The 26,519-nt window shown below is 35.3% G+C and overlaps 2 protein-coding genes and 1 pseudogene across 2 annotated transcripts; 2 read left to right on the forward strand and 1 right to left on the reverse strand.

Moving 5' to 3' along the window:
- The first annotated feature begins 1,811 nt into the window (after positions 1–1,811).
- LOC147566094 (pentatricopeptide repeat-containing protein At1g11630, mitochondrial-like) lies at positions 1,812–2,477 on the forward strand. Its single transcript, XM_086653480.1, has one exon. The coding sequence runs from the start codon at positions 1,812–1,814 to the stop codon at positions 2,475–2,477; it is 666 nt and encodes a 221-aa protein (XP_086509606.1).
- A 2,764-nt stretch (positions 2,478–5,241) lies between these two features.
- On the forward strand, positions 5,242–7,405 carry LOC147566095 (large ribosomal subunit protein uL14x/uL14z/uL14y). The gene is made up of 4 exons (XM_086652571.1): positions 5,242–5,499; positions 5,586–5,870; positions 6,831–6,872; positions 7,156–7,405. Exons 1-4 carry the CDS (start codon positions 5,490–5,492, stop codon positions 7,236–7,238), a joined length of 420 nt encoding a protein of 139 aa, XP_086508697.1. The 5' UTR covers positions 5,242–5,489; the 3' UTR covers positions 7,239–7,405.
- Positions 7,406–21,097: 13,692 nt separating this feature from the next.
- LOC147566096 (secreted RxLR effector protein 161 pseudogene) lies at positions 21,098–21,739 on the reverse strand (annotated as a pseudogene).
- Positions 21,740–26,519: the final 4,780 nt, after the last annotated feature.

A 26,519-nucleotide genomic window follows, 5' to 3' on the forward strand; every position in this document is an offset into this window, starting at 1 on the left:
GACAGCTCGAGTTTTGTAACTAAAACTAGTGGAGACAATCCGAGTACTATCACATATTTTGGACGGTTTAGTCTAAATAGATGAGGTGCCTCACATTAAATAAAATAAAATAAAATCTTATTAATCATAATTCTTTGGTACGCACTGAACGATAATGGTGAAGGTGCAAGCTCCAAAAATTCCCTTAGAATGCAACTATTTTGCTAATTATCATTGAATGAAATTCGTTTCATAACATATAACAAAAAAATTGAGTGGAAAGAGAAGCAAAAAGAAACGAAAAAGAAGTTAGGGTCACTTCGCGTAAGAAGTCATGAGTTCAAGTTTACAGTGGAAGTGGAATTCATTTATTGACTTGTGTTAAAGATCTTGGAATAGAGTTAAGATAGAAATGGATTTCCATGCCTGCCACCACATCTTTAAGAATTTTTTATATGGTCTTTAGGCGTAGATGTTATGATGATGGTAGTTATAAGACTTATTCAATTCATGTATTTGTTTATGCTATACCCACATTGATGCAGGGGCACCCGGCGTGGACGCTTTTGCCATGGCCCTACCGGCCACATAGGCCGTTCGGCCATGATGAGTAGATTTAGGAAGTCCTTATTTTAGTATGATTCTTATAGAATCTTGGTTTGAGAAATTATATTATTTCCAATAATTGGAAAAGTTTAAGTTTGAGTTTATCTATTTAGGAAGTTGCAATATTTCAGTCTTTCAGTTATTTAGGAAGTCCAGTTTGAGTCTATCTAGGAAAATATGATATTCTATAAAAGGAGGTCCAGTCTATCTTTTATATTCATGTTGAAGAGAAACCCCAATCAAGTTTATTAAAGTATTCAGTTATTTAGAGTTATTCAGCGTTTATTCACCGTTCTTTATTGTTCTTCACTTACTTTTATCTTTCCCTTTTAATTCCGCTGCGTTCTACGTCATGTGGTATTCAGAGCCACCAAAATTTTGGGTGAATGATTCTGAATTTTTTTTTTCCAAACCAGTTAAATCAGTATCGATCGTATTCTATCCCGCAAGAAGATTATAATCAACCAGATTATACTCATCAAGAGATAACGAATCGATGCTCATGCTCATCATGTTTATATGCGAATAACGACTCGTACAATTATCATTGGAATCCGGGAGAAACCGTACGAGAAAACCCTCCACAATCGTCTCTTCGTCAATACCAACCGTCACCACCACCAGTGTTTCCTACACCACCACCTTCTTATTATCCGACACCATCCTCACCACCACCACCACCTTCGTACTCTTATTATTCACCATCACCTCAATCATCTTATTATTTTACACCTACGACAGTTACTACAACTTTCGAAGCCGAATGGGAGAACATTGAAAGAGAACCCGTAAGAGAAATTTCACCACCACCACCTCCATACTCTTATTATTCACCACCGTATTCACCACCTCTCATACAACCGTATTCACTGCCACCACCAATACAATCATCTTCTCTTCCTTATCCACCACAACCAACTTTTGCCGAAACGGTTGAATCACTACTGTCCGATTCAGCTAAGATTCAACATATCTGTGATGACCTCAAAACAATAATACATGAACCATCTTCTTCGCCTATTTTACCGTGCGGTCGGGAAAAAGAAATAGAAAAAGAGGATTGCGAAGAAGATGAAGTTGCAGAAGAAGAAGATGACTCTTCCTTGGAAGTAGAAGAAGAGAAGGTCGAAGATAACATAAGCAAAGATAAGGTTGGTTCTGATTCAAGCCCTACTAAAGAACAATCACCTCCGTCTTCCTTCGAACTGTCAACCAAAAACCTAGCAATGACAAATAATGAACTTACTAATCAAAAACTCCAATATTTTGAGCCACTAATCTATGATGAAGATGATAAAAGAAATCTCGATATTTTCCGAACCGCAATTCTCCATCCCAATGGTCATCTCAATGGAACCACTTGTTCGACTATAATGTCAAAACTCAAACATTACAAACCTCTTCATGGAATTCCTTCTTTTCTAGAAGAATTCAAATCTCTTCCTGATCTCCACATTGAACGATGTTTGACTCGGGTTATTAATTTATATGGTCGCACTGGAATTGGCGACAACTCTATCACGACTTTTCAGCAAGTGGAACATATAGGTATTTCTCTATCAACTAAAACCCTAAATTCTCTTATTTTAGCTGGTGTTCTTGCAAACAAATATGATGGGGTAAATAGGGTTTTTCATGAATCCCCCAAAATTTATAATCGTAAGCCAAATATTGATACTTATGATTCCGTTGTTGTGGGTCTTTATAAATCTGGTACTCCTAGTTCTGGTTATTCACTTTTATCTGACATGGAGAAAGATAAGTATAAACCAGATACTGCTACTTTTCGAACTATACTTCGTCAATTTTTTAAGGAAGGTAAGTTAGTTGATGTTGAGACAGTGTTTTTCTGTCGGGAGCACGGCAATAAGGTGTGTTTTGAGATCATCTAATCGCATGAGAAACCATGGTGATGAAAGTGAAGAAGAGGAAAGAAAAAAATTGTTTGAAGTGGAACAAAAGTATAACTTCATTCGGAAGCATGCAAGGACAGAGATCATCAAATCCATTCCTGACTTTTGGTTAACGGCTTCTCTGAGCCATTCTGCCGTTGGTGATATCTTGAACAAAGAAGATCAAAATTCTTTCCAGCACCTAAGTTCTTTAGATGGTGAAGAATTTAAAGATGTGACATCTGGGTACTTTATTACTTCCAACTTCCATCAGAATCCTCACTTTGAAGGCAAAAGCATCACAACGACATTGTCATTCTCTGATGAAGGAAATACTAAGATAAGTGGTACCAAAATTAAGTGGAAAGGCATGGACATTGCCGATGGAGTTCATTATGGGAAATCGGGAAACATGCGACCCGTCGTCGAAGAGAGTTTCTTTATCTGGTTCGGTGACTCTCAAGATGACGAACTTGTAGAATTGCTTCATGATGACTTTGCTGACATACTCAGAGATGATTTATGGCCCAGTACTCCTTTATAATATAGTAAGAATCAAGCTAATGAGGAGTTCAAGGATGGTGAATATGAAAGCATTATGAAGAATTTGATTTCACTATACAAAGATGCAACAGCTAGTAGTTTTATTCATGACACTAGAATGTCTAAGTGTGGTATTGGGTACAAACATGAACCATTCCCAAGCTCTTGCTTTATTTCATGGAACCAATTGGAAGACGCTCACAACCTGTTCGATACAACGTTCCTTCGAGGTTTTTCTCCGATTATAAAAGAAAGTAGTATGACAATGATTCTTGCTACATCATACTTTGCAAACCGGATTAACACAACCGCCAAGATCAGTTATTTTGTTATATTGGTTGGAGCAGTAACTATGTTGCCAAATATTGTTAGAGTTGTAGTTTATAGACTTCAAAAAGACGAGCATGGGAAGTTAGTCAAAGTTATAAACACAAGGAAAGAAGCATACAAGGTCATAGTTCAGGAGAAATTTAAGGTCACTTTTTCCACGGAGAAGACTGTGGCGTTTATGGTCTTTTTCGTCAAACTACAAGACGACGGGAGATGTAGAAATTTATTGGACCTATATTCTCTACGATCGATTTTTCGAGGATCTTTGCAATGTTGGATTCGGTATGAAGTTGTTGTTTTGTTCCTTATTCTTCTTCGAATTTCCGGCGAATGTCGAACTAAGTGGGAATTACGAATCGCCATGACGGGTTCTTCGTATGCGGGTGCTTCAAATCGTTTTCTTCATCGAAACTGTTCGGGACGAATCTCGTGGGAGAAGAGGAAGCTGATGCAGGGGAACCCGGCGTGGACGCTTTTGCCATGGCCCTACCGGCCACATAGGCCGTTCGGCCATGATGAGTAGATTTAGGAAGTCCTTATTTTAGTATGATTCTTATAGAATCTTGGTTTGGGAAATTATATTATTTCCAACAATTGGAAAAGTTTAAGTTTGAGTTTATCTATTTAGGAAGTTGCAATATTTCAGTCTTTCAGTTATTTAGGAAGTCCAGTTTGAGTCTATCAAGGAAAGTATGATATTCTATAAAAAGAGGTCCAGTCTATCTTTTATATTCATGTTGAAGAGAAACCCCAATCAAGTTTATTAAAGTATTCAGTTATTTAGAGTTATTCAGCCTTCATTTACCGTTCTTTATTGTTCTTCACTTACTTTTATCTTTCCCTTTTAATTCCGCTGCGTTCTACATCACACATCATATTGAACGTAATGACTCTTGAAATCTAAGTTAATTTTTTTAAGAACAAACTGAATGAATGAGGTGTTTGTTAGAGCATCAATGCCAAGACTGAAATTGAAAAACACTAAGTGCCAAGTAGGATTTTCTAAAAGAAATCTCTCCATTAAAAAACTCAGTTTGAATTTTAAGATGATGTGACCGAAATTCAACATTTGAGGTTTCTCTTGAGGATCTCAATTGCAAAGTCAATATTAATTATACGGAATTGTTCATCTAGAACATGATACTAAGTCATTTTTAAGTATTTAGAGTGTTGTATTAAAGATGTTTTTTCTGAATTGAGGATCTTAATAGTGTCATCTAGAAAACAAAATCTCATCGGAAACTTGACACACAAGAGAAGTTGAGTTTTTTTTAAGGTTGTTTTTGATATTAGAGTAATACTTACACGGAAATGTAAGTTTCAATTGAAATTACATTTTTAACCCTATGATGCCGAAACGACATTTTTATCCTTATGTTGCCAAAATGACATTTTGGTGTTGGAAAAGGGTAAAAATGTATTTTTGACATCTAATGACTAAAATGTCATTTTGACAACATAGGAGTAAACACGCCATTTGCATTTTAAAGGGACAAAAATGTCAGTTGCAAAATGAGTTAAAAGTTTTTTTTGCTAAAATTGATTGTCAAAATGTCATTTTGGACATATATGGAGTATAATATTAGATTTCAAGTTATTTTTTTCGGCAATAGCACCCCGTTAATGAATTTTTTTTTGAAGTTTTCAAGTATATTAAAACGTCACTTCTTTGGTTTCGGACTTTTCATTGAAGCTAATTCCTAGGGAGAAGTAAGAAAATTAAAGCCATAGAAATATAAATCGTACCACATAGTGGAAATAAGTGATATAAAAAAAAACTTAACTTTCAAAGAAAAAAAACACAGCCTTAAAATTTGCATTATTGGAGGTGTTCTTAAAGGGTGATTTACTCTTTAAAAAAAAAATCTTAAAAAAAAGGGCGATTTTAACCGTTTTAGTGAAGTTGGAGAGTGTGAGGAGGTACGAGCCCAAAAGGAGCGCTTTTAGAACTTCTGACTGGAATTTCGGTAAGGCCTACAAAATTTCAGTGAGGGGTACCTTTACTGGATCGATCTGATTAATCCATCGATCTCTACAAATATAAAACCTAAAAACCCTAATTCATTCATCCATTTCAAGGTTCCATTGCTAAAGGCGAGGAAGGAGGAAACCATCTGATCTTCATCTTCACCATCCGAAATGGCTAAGCGTATGTTTTCTCAACTCTCTCTTTCTCTATCTTCTCCCTACAAGTTAAGAATTAAGAATGTTTGTTGTTTTTCTTTTGATTTTCAGGACGTGGAGGAACAGCAGGAAGCAAGTTCAGGATGTCACTAGGTCTTCCAGTTGCAGCAACAGTGAACTGTGCTGATAACACAGGAGCTAAGAATCTGTACATTATCTCCGTTAAGGGAATCAAAGGTCGTCTTAACAGATTACCATCTGCTTGTGTTGGAGATATGGTTATGGCTACTGTTAAGAAAGGAAAACCAGATCTCAGGAAGAAGGTCATGCCTGCTGTCATTGTTAGGCAACGTAAAGCTTGGAGACGAAAAGATGGTGTCTTCATGTACTTTGAAGGTAACTTGATCTAAATCAATCTTTCATTTCTATTGTTATTTGGTTAGAATGCTTAAATAAGGCTTCTTTAATTTTATGATCATTAGTTCACTACCAATAATTAATTCGAAGTCTAGCTCGGGTTGTTGTAACATTGACGCATTGTTACAAGAGACTTAAGATTGTGCCCGAAAGGCTTGATTCTTATGGAAAAAGCTTGTAAAGTTTGTAGAAGTTTGCAAAATGTTTAGGGCATTGCTGGTGGTAATTCGAGTTTATTATGCATTGTTTAGTTTCTCTCCTATAGTCGTTTTAGAATTAAGGTCAAGATTATGAAGATTGGTTTGTTAGATAAGTCTAACTCTGATGGGCTCATAACTAAATACCCTGTAAATCTCTTGAACCTACTATGAGTTTTTCTTCGTATTTTGACGGGGATGGTCATTCCTATATTATTTCTAATTTTGATCTAGTGAAATATTATAGAGTGATTCATTTTAGCGTTGTTCAAATCTGCAAAATCAGTTCTATTCATATTTGAATTTTTCTTATTCTGGTGGAACAAATGAGATCAATCATTGTGGTACACAAGCCTTTTTGCTTCTTGTTTCTTTCTAATTCTTTCTGGTGTTAGGAACTTAGGATTCACATTATCCTGTAATTTGAGACTTTGAATTGAGGTTTGAATTGACCCAAGTCAAACTTGAGATTGTTTGTTTTAGTTTAATTCGTCCGAGTGGCTGATTCAAACAAGTCGGATTCAGTCAATGAGGAAAAAAACAAACGCCGCCTAAGTAGTTGCATTGAAGCTTATGTTGGATTAAGAGTTAAGACCTTGCAGAGCTGCATTTTTCCTACTTGATGAAATCATGAAAATGATAATAAACAGTCTGGTCTGTGTGTCTTGTTTGCGTATTCATATCATGTACTTGTACAACATTTTGAATTTGAGTTTTGTATTGGTCCTTGTCATGCTTGCAGATAATGCTGGAGTTATAGTGAACCCAAAGGGAGAAATGAAAGGTTTGTTTTTTTTCTAATTCTTTTATACAAGCCTTTAAGTGTAAAATATGACACCTGATCCAGGATCTCAACCCGACATGATTATGTTTAGATGATGAAGCCTATCACTACCTTAATAGATAGAGGGCTCACTTTAAAATTTGTTCTGTATGGGGGATTGTATTTTTTATTTGTGTTCGAGTGAGGGTTGTTCGGATTCAACCCGACATGATCATCTCATCTTGTTTGGAAAATAATACAGTTCATGTTACTGATATGTTGATTGTTGTCGTGATATTTGTAGGGTCTGCTATTACTGGCCCAATCGGAAAGGAATGTGCTGATTTATGGCCTAGGATTGCAAGTGCAGCCAATGCCATTGTTTAGGTATCCGAAGGCTAGCTTGATTCTAAGCCTGACAGGTTTTGATTTTGTATTTGGCATAGTCAGAGAGTTTATTTTATTGAGTAGAGTATTATGTTTCTTCAGAAATTTCACCCCCTTTGTTTTGTTACAATATGTTTTTTGTTTTAGCTTGAGCTGACTCTTCACCATTTTTTGGGTTTTTATCTTCTGTTTCTTTAATTCCTTGGCTGCTGGACAGTTTGGGTAGTATACTGTTGAAGTTGAGTGGGCGCTTGTAGGTGTATTCTCAAAAAGAAAATGGGAAAGGAAAGTCACTACCATAATAGAAGTCCATGTGTGACATTGTATTAAGATGAGTTATCTGGTCATGCCTCTTTGTGAGCTTACAACATCACCAATGCAAAACTTAAGAAAAATTCTAATGGACTTGTGTGTTTTTAAGTTTGAGTCTCTTTCCTTTATGTGTAAGAAAAACTTTTTATTGGTTATAAAATTAAATTTGATGATTGGGTTACTTAACATACTCAAAAGAGATCTCATAAATAGAATTTGGAATTCATACGTCTTAAAATCAAAAAATTCCCCATCATCTTTTTTTTTGTTTTTTGAAAAGAGACTTTCACGTCATCTTTAATCTCAATTGAGTTTTGCATTTGAGGGGCTTAGGTGACCCTTATGATTTTATGATTGAGCTGTCGTTGGTGATGCTCTTAAGGTTGTTTCAATAGAGGAATTCATGTATGATTTGTTAAGTTTAGAAACTCAACTGCAAAGTTGTTATAAGTTGTTGTAAAGATTTGTAAAATTGTCGCAAGGTGTTATAGAGTTGTTACAAAATATTGCAAATTGCGACTTAAAAAGGCGTCGGCTTTGGAGAATAAAGAAAAATCTCAGGGGAGTCGACTTTGGAGAATAAAGAAAAATCTCAGGGGAATAAATTCTTTGGAGAATACAGAAAAAATTTACAATATTTGCAAAATTGAACTTTAAGTAATCATGTCCCCCCTCTCTTCTTCCCGTCTTCTTTCTCTGCTATGGAGAGAAACTCATCCACCTCATCTCTTCTATAACTTCTAGTCAAACTTTTTATTCTTTCTTGATTTGGAGTCCTAAAACATATTTTTCGTCACTTCTAACCATATTAGTTCGTTCTCCATATTTTATAGTTCAGTGATTAGAAGGAGTTTAGGGTGATTCCTAAAAAAAATTTGTTTAAGTTTATAAAAGTTCATTTTAAATTCTTTTATGAGATCTTTTAAAAATTTAGTTTTGTAACCGAAAATTGGAAGTCCTATAACAACAAACAGAAATAAAAAAGTCAATCTAAGGTGCTGTTTGTTTTTTTATATGTGTCTGAATCTGAATTAGTTGAATCTGAATTAGCTGAACTGAAATGGCTGAATCTGAAATATTTTAATTAACATGTTTGTTTTAAAATCTGAATGATTAAATCTGAAATAAATTTTTGACATTTATACCCCTCTTTTGATATTTTAGACAAAAACCTAATTTAAGGAAACCCTAAACTATTTCTAATAAATAGAAACCCTAAACTATTTGTCTCTTCAAACCCTAAACTCCTTCTCTCTCCACCACCTACTACACAACCGCCGTCTCATAAACTCTTTCTCTCTTCAAACCTAAACTCCTCTCTCCACCACCTACTTACAACTGTTGTATCAACCCTTTCTCTCTAACCAGATCGAATCCTCTCTCAATCCATCTCTCTAAAAGTAAGTGAAAATATGGCTAGATCTTCTCTAACTCCCTCTCTCTATAGCCGAAATTAATCCACAAGATCTGCGATTTTGTGGTGGTTGTGGTGGCGATTTCCTGATTTTTTGATGGTGAGATTGTGGCGGTTTTGTTTAACCTTGGTGGTAGTGATTTTGTGGTGGTGGTAGTGATTTTGTGGTGGTGGTGGCGATGCCCTAATTTTGTAATGGTGATTATGGCGATGGTGGTTTTGTGGTGTTGGTGGTGGTAGTGATTTTGTGGTGTTGGTGGTGGTAGTGATTCTGTGGTGTTGGTGGTGGTAGTGATTTTGTGGCGGTGGTGGTCTGGTGGTGGTGGTAGTGATTTTGTGGTGGCGGTCTGGTGGTGGTGGCGGTCAGGTGGTGGTGGTCTGGTGGTGGTGGGGTTCTGGGGGTGGAAAAACTTTAAAAGAAATAATTTCTTTTTCTAATTAATGGGGGTATAAGTGTCATTTAACCTAATTCAGATAGGGTGTCATTGTTTCAGACTTGTTTTGAAGTCTGAAAATTATGGACTAATTTTCAGCCAATTCAGACATACACTTAATTCAGCTACTATTTCAGATTTTCGAAAATCAGAAAAAACACACGTCTCACATCTGAATTTGCCTCAATTCAGATTTCAGATCTGTAATATTTAAAAAACAAACAGCACCTAAGTTGACCAATTTTGTAGAATTTTTATTCTCTGAAGACTTTTCTTTGTTCTCCAAAACACCATTAAAAATGTACTTAGAGAACTTTGACCAAATCTATTATATAAAACAGAAGGAAAAACGATTACTGGGACAAACATCCTTATTTAATTATGCATATTGTCTAGAAACCCTTCTCAAAATTTAAAATATAGTCCTTCGTAGAAATAAAGTTACCTATTTGAAAAACAATAATCCTTTCCTTCTTAGAAATAAAATAACTAATTAAAGAAAAAAAGAAACAAAATAAATTTCAAGGGTTAAAGAAAGAAATTAAAATCTCTCTCTCTCAATAAAATAATAACTAATTTAAGAGAAAAGAAACAAAAAATAATACCAAAAAATAATAACTAACAAAAATTTCTCTCTCTCTCAGTAAAATATAAAATAAATTTTGTAACAATTGATTGATATAAGTGGCCGTGCCCTAGGGCACGGGATATACTCTAGTTATTCATTAAGTCTAAAAGAAAAGGCCAGCGTTTTGGGAAAATCAGAAAAATTTTCGGGGAATACGGTTGAAAACAAAAAAAACTCAAACCAAACACTCACCCACATGTCGCCGGAATGAAGTTGCCGGCCGGAATTGAAGGTGCCGGCCGAAAAATTTTCTTCTTTCTCTTCTCTGTTATGTCTCTTCTCTCTTTCTCTTCTAACTGCCTCTCTCTCTTTCTCTCTTCCCCTCTCCCTTTTTCTTGTAACAGTTCCGGCGAAGGGACTCGCCGGAACCCTTCGTCTGGAACCAGACGAAGGTGTTGTTCCTTCGTCTGGTTCCAGACGAAGGTGCTGTCCCTTCGTCTGGATCTGGTTCTTCCAGATCCAGACGAGTTTCCGGCGAAGGGAGATCCCCTTCGCCGGAAAGTTCCTGTGATAATGAGAGAGGGAAAGAGGAGAGAGGAGAGAGAGAAGAAAAGAGAGAGAAGAAAGAAGGAAGAAGAGAGAAGTCTCTTGATGGGGATCGCCGGCAATCATGGTGGAAGTTGCCGGAACCCGGTGGAGTTCGCCGGAGTTCTAATTGAAGTGAGAGGAGAAGAAATTTTTTTTTTTTTTGAAAAAGTGATGTTTGGGGGAAACAAAAAAAATTGTTTCCACCCAAAACTTATTGTCCCGAAAATCATGCGCCTTTCCCCAAAACAGTGGCTAAAAAAAAATTGACTCATCATTTTTTTATTAAAATAATTTCTAAGGAGTTTTGACTCATTTTTTCTATAATCTAAATTGAGTAAAAGACACTTTCCTTTCCATGCCAAATATGAAGCGGTATTAACGGTTAAAGACTTAAAGCCATGAAAATGGAAGAAATAAATATTCAATTGTGAGTAGTAGGAGATCACGCAATCAGTTTTATTTTGAAACAAAATCGACTAACGGTCTAAATAAGAAACTTTATCTTCTTCTTCAATGAGAGAGAGAGAGAAACATCACACATTTGATATAAAATAAAGACATGCTTGCTTACCTCCTCCTACCTACCCAGAAAATTCCCAAGCCCTAAAGAGATCTTTGTGATTTGGTAAATTGGTCGGCTTCCTTTTTCTTTTTGTTGAAAGAATTGGTGGGCTTCCTCCTCTCCCTTTCCTTGTAATTCAAGTGATAACTGATAAGTCAAAACTATCCTTTCCCACTTTCTTCTCGTCACACTGAACTGGAGCCAGCTCCACCACATCCTCTGTGTGAATTTCCAAAGACCAGCAATATTTTGTCAACTCCTCTCTTCCTACTGGGTAAAAGGTAGAAAAATATATGGTTGATCACGCTTAGTAAAAAAAAAATGACTGAACAAAAACATCCAGTTCAAATTGACAAACATTTTTAAATTTCTTTTGTAGATTCCAGTACATTCAATAACATATTTGCCCTTGTAAATCATATAATGTACAATATATACAAACAGACATATTTCTCAATTGCACTGTACATTTCCAAAGTCTTCCTCTTTATTTGATATTCTGCACAATGCATAAATTCGTGCACATTACGCTTTAAAATGTCATGTACATCGCCTAATGCTTTTCGCCAGCATAAGCTATGTGCGTTTGACATAACCAATATGTACTGACATAATCCATGCGAGAACCCAACACAATCTCATGTGACATTATCACATTTGACCTTCACATTTCGGTTCCAAACCTGACGTTTTGGATTGACGTGGATTTCTTTCCTATGAAGGAATTATTTTTTGGACAAAAAATATAAAATTCTAACTGTAATAATGTTGGACATGACACATTTTTTTCCTATGCAGCACTATTGTTCACGACGAATTTTGCATTTTTAAGAGATTATATACTAAAATGACTAAAAACTTTAACAACAACAATAAAGAAAATATTAATATTCATTGGAGTAAATTGGATTAGTCTAAATTTGCTCCCAATTAGTGACTAACCCGAACTTTAGCCTTTTATACATTTGTTAAACATTTTAATTTGGTCTCCAAATATGATTGCGCTAGCAAACTTAACAATCAATACGCGCCTAATTTGTGACCCACCACAACTTCTTTTCTCATGACAGTAAAGGTCGCAAAAACACTTCTACCGTCCACAACCTTAAAAAGATCATCTCCTCCCTTTCTTGAGGATCACCGACGATGGTAGTTTGTTGGTGACTCCTGTAAGAGTGAAGAGAAGGAAACAATGGGGACTTATGGGAAACAAAAGAGTTCAAAACACCTCCAACAAAATTTTTTTACTCAGCGATGTTGTTCTTTCCCTAGAGTGGAAACTTTTTTCTATTATTTGAACATAAAAACCAAAAAGAATGGTCTAAAAGATATTTCAGCAAATCTTTATTTAGTGGGATTGCTTAAATAAAATACTCTAATAGATATTTCAGCAAGAAGTAATTAATCCAAACATAAAAACCAAAAAAGAATTGTCTAAAAGAAATCACAACCACATCGAACCATGAATATTCAAATCATAACTCAGTAGGAGAACCAACACTTAACCAAAAATAAGATTATACCAACAACCCTTATGTCTGGATTTTTTATTGTCTAAATCTGACTCGTCTAAACTTGAGTCTTCAAAGTCAAACTATTTTTGTAAGATGTAAGTAGTTTCGAATTATATTAACTTATAAGTGGATTCTTAATTCAGCCAAATGCATTTAAAACCAGTTCCGAGTCAACCATTTAAGAGCAAGTCCAACCGGGGATTGGGGCCTTAATTCAACCACAACTGGCCCTTATTAAGGGCCGGCTGAACATCCCCATATGATTGTTGGGGAGGTCCCCAACGATCATATCGGGGGTCTGATCTGGCCGTTGGATTTGCTCCAACGGCCAGATTTGGGTTCAACCCCTATAAATAGGGGTTGAACCCAAACAATCCCTCATCTCTCATTTCAACTCTTTCTCTATCCCCTTCAACCTCCAGCTCTTTCAATTTTATCTCTCCAATTTTCTTTCCAATTTTTTCAATCTTCTTCAATGGATCCCTTGAATAATAATGATTTGTTTAGCCAAAGTTTTAAGAATCTCATTCAAACTCTCGGTTATCACTCAAGTCAATTAGAAAATGATGAAACTTCTGATGATTCTTTGCGCCTTCCCTCGACGGTAGGTGAAACTTTAGATGATTTTTGCGAGCAAGAAGCCACGACTTCAACCAAGAAAGCTAAACGGGTTGCGTTTACAGTCGATGAAGCTATTATACTTACTAAATGTTATTTGAAAATCACGTTTGATGTGGTTATAGGAAATTGTCAGAAATATAAAGTATTTTGGAAAAAAAATAACGGATGAATTTAATTCAATTGCAAATTCTTAACGCACAGTCAAGAGTTGTAAATCTCGTTTCGATGAGATAAGTTCCTCTTGTCAAAGTTTTATCTCTACCTTGAGGAAAGTAAATAAAGTTCAAAAAAGTGGGGAGAACGACTATGCTCGGGTAATTTTTCTTACTTTTAATCTCTATATTTCTATCTTTTGATTTCATAATAAGAACTTCAAATCAATTTTGATTATTTCAGATACAAAGAGCACTTGAAGTTTATTAAAAATAATCACAAAGGAAAAATGTTTAGATTTCAACATGTTTACAAAATTTTGATGTCATATAACAAGTGGATGGCAGACATGCCAGGAGAGTCAACATCCGGGAAAAGAGATTTTAGCACCAATCCATCAGAGGAAAGACCAATCGGTCGTAAACAAGCTAAAGCAAATGCAAGAATCGGAGAAAATTTGAAAAATTCTACCGCTAAGGACAAAGAAGTCAGTGGTGCTCCAACGGGAGAATATTGGCAAAATAGACAGGAAAAATCTCAACAAAGATCAGTATCAATGCAAGAATCTATACGAATTCAACAAGAGTTTCTACATTTTGATAAAGAACACAAGAACCGACAATATGGGATAGACTTATTGAGGATCGATGCTAGGTCTCTCGACGAATTTGGTGCACGAATGCTTATAGCAGCGCGAGAAGCTTGGTTCAACGGTCAACCACGAGACCCAATAAACCCTATCTAGCAATTTTTAATTTTTCTATTGTTGTTTAGTCGTATTTACGTAGATTTAAATTTCTAATCAATTGTTAATTTGTAATCGATGTTGTTTAATCGAATTATTTAAGTAAATTGAAAAATTAAAAATTCAAATTTAAGGGTCCCAAGAGAATTTGTGGTTGGAGCTGAATTTCAGGGGTTGAGCTGAGGCTGTAAAATTTGGGTGAAAAAGTGGTTTTAAGGGCCCGGGACAGTCCCTGATTAGACTTGCTCTAAATAGGTTAGGTGCAGGACTTAAAAACAAAAAGATATGACATTTATGCCCTCATTTCATCTTTTTAACCCAAACACCCTAATTTACCAATTTATTTGTCTCTATCTATTTCTGCCCAAAAAAAACCTAAGTTCAGAGACAAACATCTTTCTCCACTTTCCTGCTCTCTCACTTCCCCCATTAGCTAACTGGTAGGAGTCTCTCTCCCTCCCTCCCTTCCTCTCTCTCTCTGCTCACGCACCTTCAAGTTGTGGTGGTCGTGGGGTGGTTGTCGTGATTTGATGTGGCGGTGGCATTTCGGTTTGTGGTGGTGGCGAGTTGGTTGTGGTGGCGGTTTGGTTTATTGTGGTGGTGGCTAGTTTGTGGTGGTTGGGATCTGGATAATGGTGGTGGCGACTGGTTTATTGAAGTGTTGGTGATGTGGTTACTGTTGGTGGCAGTGGTGGTAGCGGTATGGTTTGTTGGGTGGTGGTAGTGATCTAGTTCCTGTCGGTGGTGGTTCGTGTAGGTGGTGGTGAAGGCGATCTGATTACTATTGGTGACTTGGTGGTGGTTAATAGTGGTTCTGTGGTGGTGGTTAGTGGTGGTTGTTAGTAATGGTTAGTGGTAGTTCTGTGGTGGTTAGTGGTGGTAGTTCTGTGGTGGGGGGTTGTGGTGGTGGAGATGCTGGTTCTGGTGAATTTTTTATTTTTTTTTTAATTTATGGAGTTATTAGTGTAAATTAACACAATTCAGATTTTGGCAATGATTTCAGACTTCTTTTAAAATCTGAAAAATGTGGATCTTTTTTCAGCTAATTCAGACATTGAGCTAATTTAGCTAAGAATTCAGATTTTCCCAAAAAAAAAATCTGAAATGATTCCAGATCTGAAAATAAATAAAAAACAAACCGCACCTAAGTCAGCCATTTTGAGGCATGAGATCTGAATTATGAAAACTGACACAATTAACTCGAACCAGTCAACACACAAAATCAGATACGGATCTTTAGCTCCAGGAGGGCAAAGAATCTTACTCGAAAAACAAGCCCCACCGCCTGCTAGGAAATAGATACTTAAAAAACAATTTCCAATTTGACAAACAGTACCCATTTGACTTGACAAAAACAACTATATAACTACCTCATCTTAACACCCCATCCTCATCACAAAAATCCCAAAGAGCTAGAGCTAGATCTAGAGCTAGAGAGAGAAAAAGTAAGAAGTTAGAGAGAGAAAATGATTTGTCTAGTAGTAGCTCAGTCACATTTACAGTTAGCAACAATCATCTTCTATACTTGTATTTGTATCCCATTTCTTCAAATTAAACAATCTATCAAATCCATATTTGAATTCATATCAAGAACTAATTGTCATCATCATCAACCATTTCATCATCATCAAAGTTTTGAAGAAGATTGTAATTCTCTTCCAGTTTCAAAGTTCGAAGAATTGGATAACAAGAGCGAGAGAATCGACGAAATGTGTTCTGTTTGTTTAGTTGAGTTTGAACAACAAGATGAAATTAGTCAGCTTCAGTACTGTGGACATGTTTTTCACCTACATTGTATTAAACTTTGGTTGGATTCAAATCGGTTTACATGTCCGCTTTGTCGGTCGGTTTTCTTGGATTCTTTCGATGTTCGTGGAGGAAGTTGTAGTGCCATTAACACAATGTAGTGGTACCAATCTAGCTTGGTATTGGAATGCAATCTCAAATTCATGAATGTAAAACTATATATATGAAAAAGAGTAGCAGTCATGGTTTTTGCACCAAACAAGTAAATTGTGTATGTGGATTCCTTGTTAATTTACAATGGTGTTGTTTTTCTCTCTTCAAATTCAATTGAGTTGACACAGATTTTAAATGTTGGTTTTAGATAACTTATGTGTCTGATTCGCCTAAATCTAGTTGACTATCTGATTGACTATCCCGTGTATCAAAACAACTCACCGACTAAGCGAGGACGACTCAGACATGAGATCTACGTCAATCTGATTTAGACAAGTGAGACCTAACTCAGACTCCGACTATTAATTTTACAACAAGGCTAGGTGAACCGCCAAAAAGGGAACCGCCCAAACCGCCTGAGAGAGGAATCCATGTTTCTCTCTCCTCATGTGTGAAGACACGTCTTGAGTTTTTGATAATTTTAATGGTCTGGGGATAAGGTGTTGTTTTTTTGACCCCCAAACCCCAAAATATTAAGGGAGATGCTAGAGTGACTTAAAGGATGACATAATGACGTGAAATTCACTAAAAGACAAGGTTTTTCAAAGTTTGACTACGGTGGGGACCGCTATTGTTTTCAAATGAGAAAATATGTCATACTTTAAGTACCAAATTCTAAGTCAGTCCGACATTTCCCAAATACTAATTCATTAGCTGATGGAGCATCCCTGGTTAGCCAGAATAACGAAAACGAATCTGCCACGTATACAAGAAAAGAATATTTTCAGTTAAATGTGGGCTCCATATTAGCGGGACGTGTCTTCTCGTGAGTCCATAAGATTTTTTTTTTTTTGTTGAAAACGTGAGTCCATAAGATTGGGACCAAATAAATGATCTTGTATAAAGTAATTGGATTATGATCTTCCCCATAAAGGTCAATGGTCAACCTTAACTCAACCGTATATAGTATATACTCTCTGTGGGGACAAGTTATGTCTTGTATAAAACTTTTTGAGTTATGGTTTAAACTTGTCTGTCATGTATACAAAATATTTGGTTCTTTCGAAATGAAAATATTTCATACACAGAATCAATCGCGGAGATTTGTCTTTAGATTATAAGATAACGGTTTTCATAAAATATTTTCAAGAAAAATTTGTTCATTTTGTCTTTTTACTGAAACAATATCATTACGTAACTTAGAAATGACCTTCTTGGAAGTCGGTAAATAGATCAATCACATTTTTAGAACCTGTACCGAATGAAGTCAAACCAAATTACCGAAGCATATTACAAGAGGGAAGATTAGGAACATCAATTGGGAAGATAGAGAATTTTATGAAGAAGTTTTTGCATCTTTAATCTATTTCATTTGTTATTATTGCTAGAAAGTTCAATGTGTTTATAGATATTATAGCCAAATTTGTTAAGAGAGAATCTGTTCTTATGCTTTGGACTTAATATCCCCTTCTTTCGTACAAGTTTTACAAAGAACAATGTAATATCCCTTTAAGTTCAATATTTTGGTCGATTTGAATTTAGACTTGATATATATGTTCCCGAGTCAGATTTTTTTTTAAAATTGCAAATTCACCTTAGTAAAATCGATCAGAATTATTTGTCTTTTAATTCATTATAGAAAGAATCACGACATTGAATATTAAAGAAAACAAAAGTTAATTACAATATCTTATAGTATATAATTTGAGAAGGACATCAGATGCGGTTGTCCATGGATAGTCAAACAAATTTGTACAATTCCTAACTAGAGTATCTACTTCATTGATATTGTTTTTACAAGATCTGCTTTCCCTCCAATGATGTCAAGAACTTCCCAAACATCAAGACAGGTTTTTGTCATTCGAGAAAGCAACTCACACACTCCAAATATTACTTCTTACATCATGTTTATATGTAATGTCTACTCTTCCATTTTTTGGGCAAAAGAATCACTAATAATATAATACACTAATAATATAATAAAGGTATGATATTTGACATCTCATGAAATGTAAGAACACAAGCAAAACAATACTAGCAAATTTCTAGACACACAAACCCTCTTTCGGACAAACTTTTCCCCCATATATGATGTATAATGTTATAAAGGAATAACTTTTTTCTAACTAGTACCACAAATAATGCAAACTAAGATACGAGATTACAGTAGCCAACTACACCGAAAAACACTAATTTGAACGATTAATACTGCAAAAGATAAATGTTTCCACAAATCAAATTTTTAAGTTGGGACAAACAAATACTAATAGATAATACATGAGATATTATTGCGAAGATTTCTTCATCTATGATCAATTAGTTGTCTCCTAAGATATGTTTCCTTCACTCTTCTTGAGGCAATACCACTCATGTGCATTATTACCAACCAACACCTTCTTGGTTTCTTCTAGACATTAATTATTGGTTGTACGTGCATAAATTTTAGTACTATTATATACTCAACTCAAGGACAAGTACTACTCCATGATACTAGTATTATTTTAACTAATTAATTATGTGCATGCTAAGTTTTTGTAATAATGTAAACACATTTTTTTCTCAATGTGAACGCAACAGTCTCAATTAACTTTGAGCTGGAGTTTCGTACGATTACACCTGACCGTACTCCTATAGATTTATTAATACTAATGAAAGTTATAGTACGGTTCCTCTTCGATCGTATTGCTCAAGTGGACAAACGGAGTGCAACTGATAGAATTTTTTTCGCTAAATTATCCTAGGAACTGATATCTAGATCTTTTTGCGATTCCATAACTTCAAGTGGAATTTAAACAATTTAACTATTGAGATAAAAAGAAATCCAAAATCTGAAACAAACTATGCCGGTTACAAAGAAAACTTAACCGAGAACCATCCTTCAAATGCACTCCTTTTGTTGTATTGTCTACCTGAGTGGATGAGCAATACCGTAAAAAAAGGAGGTGTACTAAGTCTATGAACATTTCCATTGCAAAACTCTAAAAATTCTACTAGTCTTATAAGTGAATTCATTGTTGATTTAAGATGGTGTTTTTTTTTTCCAGTTCAAATTTGAAATCTGAATCGACACATATTCTAAATGTTTGTTTTAAATATAGCTTATGTGTCTGGTTCGTCTAAATAGATTAGCTATATATATTAATTACTCTATTAGGCATACAATACATTTGAATTGAGAGTCGTTGAAATAAATCTAATTGTCCATCTCACTCAGCAAAAGAAGTCAGAGTCTAAGGGATGCAGAGTCAGACACTAGATCTAGGTGAACCCAATTCAAACAAGTCAGACCTAGAGTACTCAAACACACGTTAATATTTCTATTTCATAACCAGTTAATTGAATTAATTTAGTGTTTCGTCATCAACTAACAACTGATATAACTATTCGGACAATTCTATTACAACAAGCATAGAACAATATCTTTTTATGTGGATACGATCGATCCACGTGATTTTGTAGTATCAAAACTCTAAAATTCTGAAAGTTTCGGGTTCAATTTTCAGATGAGGTGGAATTCATGATGATTGAATTTAGGTTACTAAAAATAAAATAATTTTTTTGAATTTTAGGTCTCTTTCTTGTTGTTGAGTTTTATGTCTCTTTCATTATTGATTTACCTTTACGTCCGGGCAACCGCACCTTAGTGAGGATGGATATTTCTGGGTCAAAGATTCTGCCACGTATATACCAATAAGAATATTTTCAGTTACATGTGGGCTCCATATTAGCCTCACTGGCTTCTCCGAGTCCATAAGATTGGGACCAAATAAATGATCTTCTATAAATTAATTGGATTATGTTCCCATTAACTAAGGTCAATGGTCAACCTTAACTCAACCGTATATACCTTCTGTGGGGACAAGTAGGAGTATTTAGCGATACCCCTTCATCCCTAATGTTTAATTAGGGATGCCCCTTTTTAAATTGGATATTAGGGATACTCTCTTTTTTGTACTTAAAAGTACAAACTACCCTTGTTCTTATTGTTGGACTAATTAGTTTAATTGTCTTTCTCGAATACACAATTCGATAATGATTCCGCTCGACAAATTATATAATCAAGTAAGTAGAATAACAAGTAATAGTTTTATGACCGAGTCGAGTATTGGATACTCTCTCCTTAAGACGTTATTCGTTCCGCAATGGTGCTAAGTCGGGTTGTATATACGAATCGTCTCCCAAGATAAAACAGTCTTACCTTCTTGAAGCGCAACACTTCGTTCTTCAAGAAACTTCGAACCAAATAAGTAGAGAACGCTCTTAACTCCTTAGACTTCTAATGCAAACTCTAAACTCAGAAAACTAATTGATTTTTCTATATCTAAAATGAAATCTGGATTATGTATATATAGAGATGATTGTGACTATATGGAGAGACATGATCCTAGGGATGTGTCTCTTTTAATTTTAATTTTAATTCAACCAAGGCAATGGTTGAACCAAGGCAATGGTTCAAATTGCCAACAATCCCCCACATGAATTAAAATTTATTCTATATGAAGACTATGCAAACTGACAATGCATACAGACTAAGAGAGTTCAAATGGAAGTTGTTGCATCAGGAGAGGTGGCTTTTGGCTTTGAACCTTCCTTAGTGTATGACTACCGGACTTACTAATTGATTAGTGAACATGATGTCTTCAACTATTCAATTTTCGCAGTAAGTCGATACAATAGCCAACACACAACTTCTTCCGTACATATTTGATTCTTTAGTTGTGTCATTTTCGGCTCTGGACAGCTCCTGGATTCATGAGTGCTTCATAGAATTCCGCCTTAAGACATTCTCATAGAACCGACATCAGTTCTACACTCACATAGGTGATGTCCTATGAAGAGTACCCTGACGTACCCCACTTGTTTACACAAGAATATAAGCATCATTAAAAGCATCGCTTATCCTATCACCTGACAGGCAACACTGATACTTAGGAATGGGTAAGAGAATGACTCTTTCAGTGTTACTAGCGAGTATTTCACATTTATGTTGTCCCTTTTGAACCTAGATCTTGGGATCTCTAGTCAACTAGGTTGGGTTTGTATTGCGATCTACTCATTTACTTTAGGCTTTAAGCCCATTCCCCTTGATAACTTGTACATTTGCTCTTTCAATAACCCCTTTGTAAACGGATCCGCTAGGTTATCCTTTGATTTTATATAATCAATTGTTATAATTCCACTTAAGAGCAAATGTTTAACAGTATTATGTCTTCGACGTATGTGTCGAGATTTTCCGTTATACATTTTATTATATGCCGTGCCAATTGCCGATTTACTATCGCAATGTATTTTAATAGCAGACACCGGTTTTGACCAAATTGGAATATCCTCTAGAAAATTACGAAGCCATTTAGCTTCTTCTCCAGCTTTGTCTAAAGCAATAAACTCTGACTCCATGGTTGATCTTGCTATGCAAGTTTGTTTTGAGGACTTCCATGAAACTGATGCACCACCTATAGTAAAAATATAACCGCTTGTGGATTTAGAATCGTTTGTATCTGAAATCCAATTTGCATCAGTATACCCTTCAAGAACTGCAGGGTATTTGGTAAAATGTAACCCATACTCCTTAGTATATCTTAAATATCTAAGAACTCTTATCAGAGCACTCCAATGACTTGTATTTGGATTGCTCGTAAACCTACTCAATTTACTTACTGAGTATGCAATATCAGGTAGTGTACAGTTCATTAGATACATCAAACTACCAATTATCCGAGAATATTCTAATTGGTTAGTACTATGACCCGTATTCTTAGTTAGATGTAGACTAAGGTCTACTGGAGTTTTTACAACTTGATTATCATTTTTGTTGAATTTCTCTAAAATTTTCTCAATATAATGTGATTGAGATAAAACTATTCCATTAGAAGTTCGACATATCTTGATTCCAAGAATTAAGTCTGCTTGACCTAAATCTTTCATATCAAATACTTTTGATAGCATTTTCTTCATAGATTTGATCATATCTAAATTGCTACCCATTATTAACATGTCGTCTACATACAAACATAGAATTATAACTCCGTTGGTAGTAGATTTAGTGTAGACACATTTATCACACTCGTTAATACTAAAACCATTTGACAGCATGGCTTTGTCGAATTTTTTGTGCCACTGTTTTGGTGCTTGTTTTAGCCCATACAATGACCTTACTAATTTACAAACTTTTTTTTCTTGACCAGATACTATAAACCCTTCTGGTTGTTCCATATAAATTTCTTCTTCTAATTCGTCATTCAAGAAAGCTGTTTTAACATCCATTTGATGTATCTCTAAATTATATAGGGTTGCTATAGCAATTAGCACACGAATTGATGTTATTCTCGTAACAGGAGAATATGTATCAAAATAGTCTAATCCTTCTTTTTGTTTAAATCCTTTTGCGACAAGTCTTGCTTTGTACTTGTCTATAGAACCATCCGTTTTTAATTTTCTCTTGAAAATCCATTTATAACCCAATGGTTTACACCCCGGTGGAAGATCTACTAACTCCCATGTATGGTTCTGAAGGATAGACTCAATTTCGTTATTTACGGCCTCTTTCCAAAATTGAGATTCAGGAGAAGACATTGCTTCTTTGTATGTTTGCGGTTCTTGTTCTAACAAATATGTGAGGAAATCAGGACCGTATGTTTTGGCAATTTTTTGTCTCTTGCCTCTTCGGAGTTCCTCTTTATTTTCTCCTGCTTGTGGTTCTTGAACCACATTCTCTTTATCATTTTGGTTTGTATTTTCATTGTTACTAATATTCTCAAATTTCCTCTTTTGAGAACTTTTCTCATCGTCTAATTTACATGGAAATATGTCCTCAAAAAATGTAGCATTTCTTGATTCGATTACCGTATTAACATGTAAGTCTTGAATTTCAGATTTATGTATGAGAAATCTGTATGCACTACTATTATGTGCATATCCTATGAAAATACAATCGATAGTTTTTTGTCCAATTTTGACCTTCTTTGGTGTAGGAATCGCCACTTTTGCTAAACACCCCCACACTTTGAGGTATTTATAAGAAGACTTTTTTCCTTTCCATAACTCATAAGGAGTTTTATCCTTTTTCTTATGAGGCAATTTGTTCAAAATATAGTTTGCTGAAAGCAAAGCTCCTCCCCACAAATTTTGGGGTAATCCTGAACTTATAAGTAATGCGTTCATCATTTCTTTTAAAGTTCGATTTTTTTCTTTCAGCGACTCCATTTTGCTGAGTCGAATAAGGAGCCGTTGTTTGATGGATAATACCACTTTCAGCACAAATATCAGCAAATGGTGATTCATATTCACCACCTCTATCACATCGTAAAGTTTTGATCTTTTTATCGAGTTGATTCTCAACTTCAGTCTTATATATTTTAAATTTTTCTACGTCTTCATCTTTACTTCTTAATAAGTAAACATGACAATATCTGGTACTATCATAAACATGACAATATCTGGTACTATCATCTATAAACGTGATGAAGTATTTTTTTCCCAGTTCTTGTCTGAACCGTTTTAAGTCACATATATCACTATGTATTAGTTCTAACGGTTTTGTGTCTCTTTCAACTGAACGGAAAGACGACTTAGTCATTTTTGATTCGACACAAACTTCACATTTATGATTGGGATTTAAATCAAATTTAGGTATAAGGTCCATGTTAATTAATCTTCTTAAAGAATCATTATTAACATGTCCTAACCTCTCATGCCACTTCATACACGAATCAACAATATAAGCAGAATTAGGGGTGGGAATCGGGCGGGTTCGGTCGGACTCGGACATAATAGAATCGGACTCGGGCAGATCGGGCACCAAAACCTCGGGCCCACTACTATTAGTCGGGCGGGTCGGGCCGGACATATTCCCCTTATTGGCTGTCCGCAGCCCGCAGAGCCCGCCTGCCCGAGCGGGCTCTGTCGCTGACGGGCCGGACGGGCTCGGGTTATTTATTAAAAAAAATTATTGATTAACTAAGCATTTCATATAGTATAATTATGCTTTTAATTAATACACAATTGGTTTCAAAAAAAAATTAAAATACACAATTACACATATTTATGAAACCCTAGGATCTAGGGTTTAAATGAACATCACTAAACAAAATTACAACATCTCATACTTATAAAACGCTAGATTATCCAGAGAGATTTACATCAAGAACATTTAAAGAATCAAACAGAAAATATATCAAGAAAATTTATCCATTTATATGTATTTGATACAATTTGTTTAAGCTTCCTCAAATCATAAAAACTAAAAATAAAAAACACATCATGAACCTTTATCCAGAGAGATTTATCCATCTATTTATGAAATCCTGGATTAACCAGAGTTAAGATCTGCTTTACAACCTGAAAAATAAAAAAAACAATTACAGTAAACCCTAGATTATCTATCTATTTACTGAACATCAAATCTTATCTTCCAAAACTTAACCCACATGTAGAAACGATTACAGTAAACCCTAAATCGAACATCATCTTATTTACCAAACACCCATAGCCAGGTTAGATCCTAGGATAAACGATAGAAAGAAAGAGATCTATATTTGTAACCAATATCTCTTTCACCATTTCATAAGTAGTGAAAACTTTCTTTGGAGAGAAAGATAGAAAGAAGAAAGAATATATAGAGAGAGAGAGAGAAACAGAAGCGGAGAGAGAGAAAACCTAGTAAAGAGAAAGAGAGGCAGAGAGAGAAAGGAAGGGATTAGGGTTTTTTCTCTTGAAGAACATATTAGGGTTTTATTTGGGGCTCTTTAAGAGACCTATTTATAGGCTCTTACGCGGATCTGGAGCGGGCGGACGGGCTTCTCGGGCCGGGTCTCAGATTTGAACCCCTGTCCGAGTCCCGCCCTATAAGCCCGATTTCCACTGGCCGGGTAAGCCCGACTCGGGTAGGCTTCGGGTTGCGGGTCCAAACGGTCCGGGCGGATCGGGCCGGATCCCGGGTTCCCAGACCGTTTTCCCAGCCCTAAGCAGAATCATTAATTTTATTAATCTTAGGAATAATGGTCATTACATTCATCTTGAACAGACCTTCACTTAAATACCCCTTTCCCACGTACATCCCATTCTTAGTAAGAATAAAATTATCAGATTCAAATACAAGTTTAAAACCATTCTTACTTAATAAAGAACCAGAAACTAAATTATTTCGGATGTCGGGTACATGAAGCACATTTTTCAGAGTTACTTCCTTTCCAGATGTGAATTTAAGTATGACTGTCCCGGTGCCTTCAACTTTGGATGTTGCCGAATTTCCCATAAATAAAGGTTCAGCATTTTCTACCTTTTTATAAGATGAGAATACTCCTTTCTCTGAACAAATATGACGAGTAGCACCAGTGTCTACCCACCATTCTCTTGGATTATTTACCAAGTTGACTTCAGAAATAACGACACATAAATTAATCTCTTTGACACCATCAAACAAGTTATCTATCACTTTGTCTTCCATCTTTCTTTTCTTGAAATTTTTCTTCCAAGTTTTGGAGCGACAATCTTTGGCAAGATGTCCTTTCTTGTTGCAATTGTAACAAGTACCTTTGAACTTCTTAGAGTTCCCATGATATTTTTCTTTACCGAAAAATTTCCTTTTCTTTTTCAGCCCCCCTTCAACCACATTCACTTTTGAGATTTCAAAAGGCTTCTCATTCTTTTTCTCAGCAAGACGACTATCTTCTTCAACTCTCAATTTTAAAATCAAGTCCTCCAAGTCCATTTCCTTGCGTTTATGCTTAAGGTAATTTTTAAAATCTTTCCAAGATGGTGGCAATTTTTCAATGATTGCTCCCACTTGAAATGATTCACTAATCACCAATTTTTCTGCCTTTAATTCTTGTAAAATTAATTGGAATTCTTGAACTTGGCTAATGATAGTTTTAAGGTCTGTCATCTTGAAATCCAAGAACCTTCCTGGGATGAATTTTTTCACTCCGGCAGTTTCAGACTTATACTTATTCTCTAATGATTTCCATAATTCTTTTGCCGTTTTAATCGGACTATAAACGTTGTATAAGGATTTATCGAGACCATTGAGAATGTAATTTTTGCAAAGAAAATCAGAATGTTTCCAAGCGTCTACTGCAGCTACATTCTCAAAATCCGACCCATATTGGTTGAGTGAGGGTGCTTCTTCGTACAAGAGCCTATCAAGGTTGAGAGTGGTCAAATAGAATAACATCTTTTGTTGCCATCTCTTAAAATCGACTCTAGTAAACTTCTCAGGTTTTTTTCCGTGAGAAACATGAATTAGAGGGACAGGAACATTATTTCCAGTATTACTTGCCATTTGTCTGTTGAATACACAATTCACAGACTAATAAGAATATGGTAATAAACTGTATACTTTTTCTTGATTGTATACCGTCTTGATGATAAACAATAAGTAATCGATTCAAATCACAAAATAAATGTACCACTTACAAACATTAACCAGATGTGATAAGAATACAAAAGAAAAATGTTTAGATAATCCAGAAAA

Source organism: Eschscholzia californica, unplaced genomic scaffold (genome assembly GCF_041429995.1).
Source record: "Eschscholzia californica isolate CP2 unplaced genomic scaffold, dmEscCali1.0.p SCAF_1, whole genome shotgun sequence".
In the NCBI taxonomy this organism is placed as follows: domain Eukaryota; kingdom Viridiplantae; phylum Streptophyta; class Magnoliopsida; order Ranunculales; family Papaveraceae; genus Eschscholzia; species Eschscholzia californica.

Excerpts from the sequence above, each read along its gene's own strand:
- LOC147566095 (XM_086652571.1), top strand. Across the intron at positions 5,871-6,830 it reads TGTCTTCATGTACTTTGAAG|ATAATGCTGGAGTTATAGTG; the intron begins GTAACTTGATCT and ends TCATGCTTGCAG. Across the intron at positions 6,873-7,155 it reads CCCAAAGGGAGAAATGAAAG|GGTCTGCTATTACTGGCCCA; the intron begins GTTTGTTTTTTT and ends TGATATTTGTAG.
- LOC147566094 (XM_086653480.1), top strand. The coding sequence starts at position 1,812 with ATGACAAATAATGAACTTACTAATCAAAAACTCCAATATTTTGAGCCA.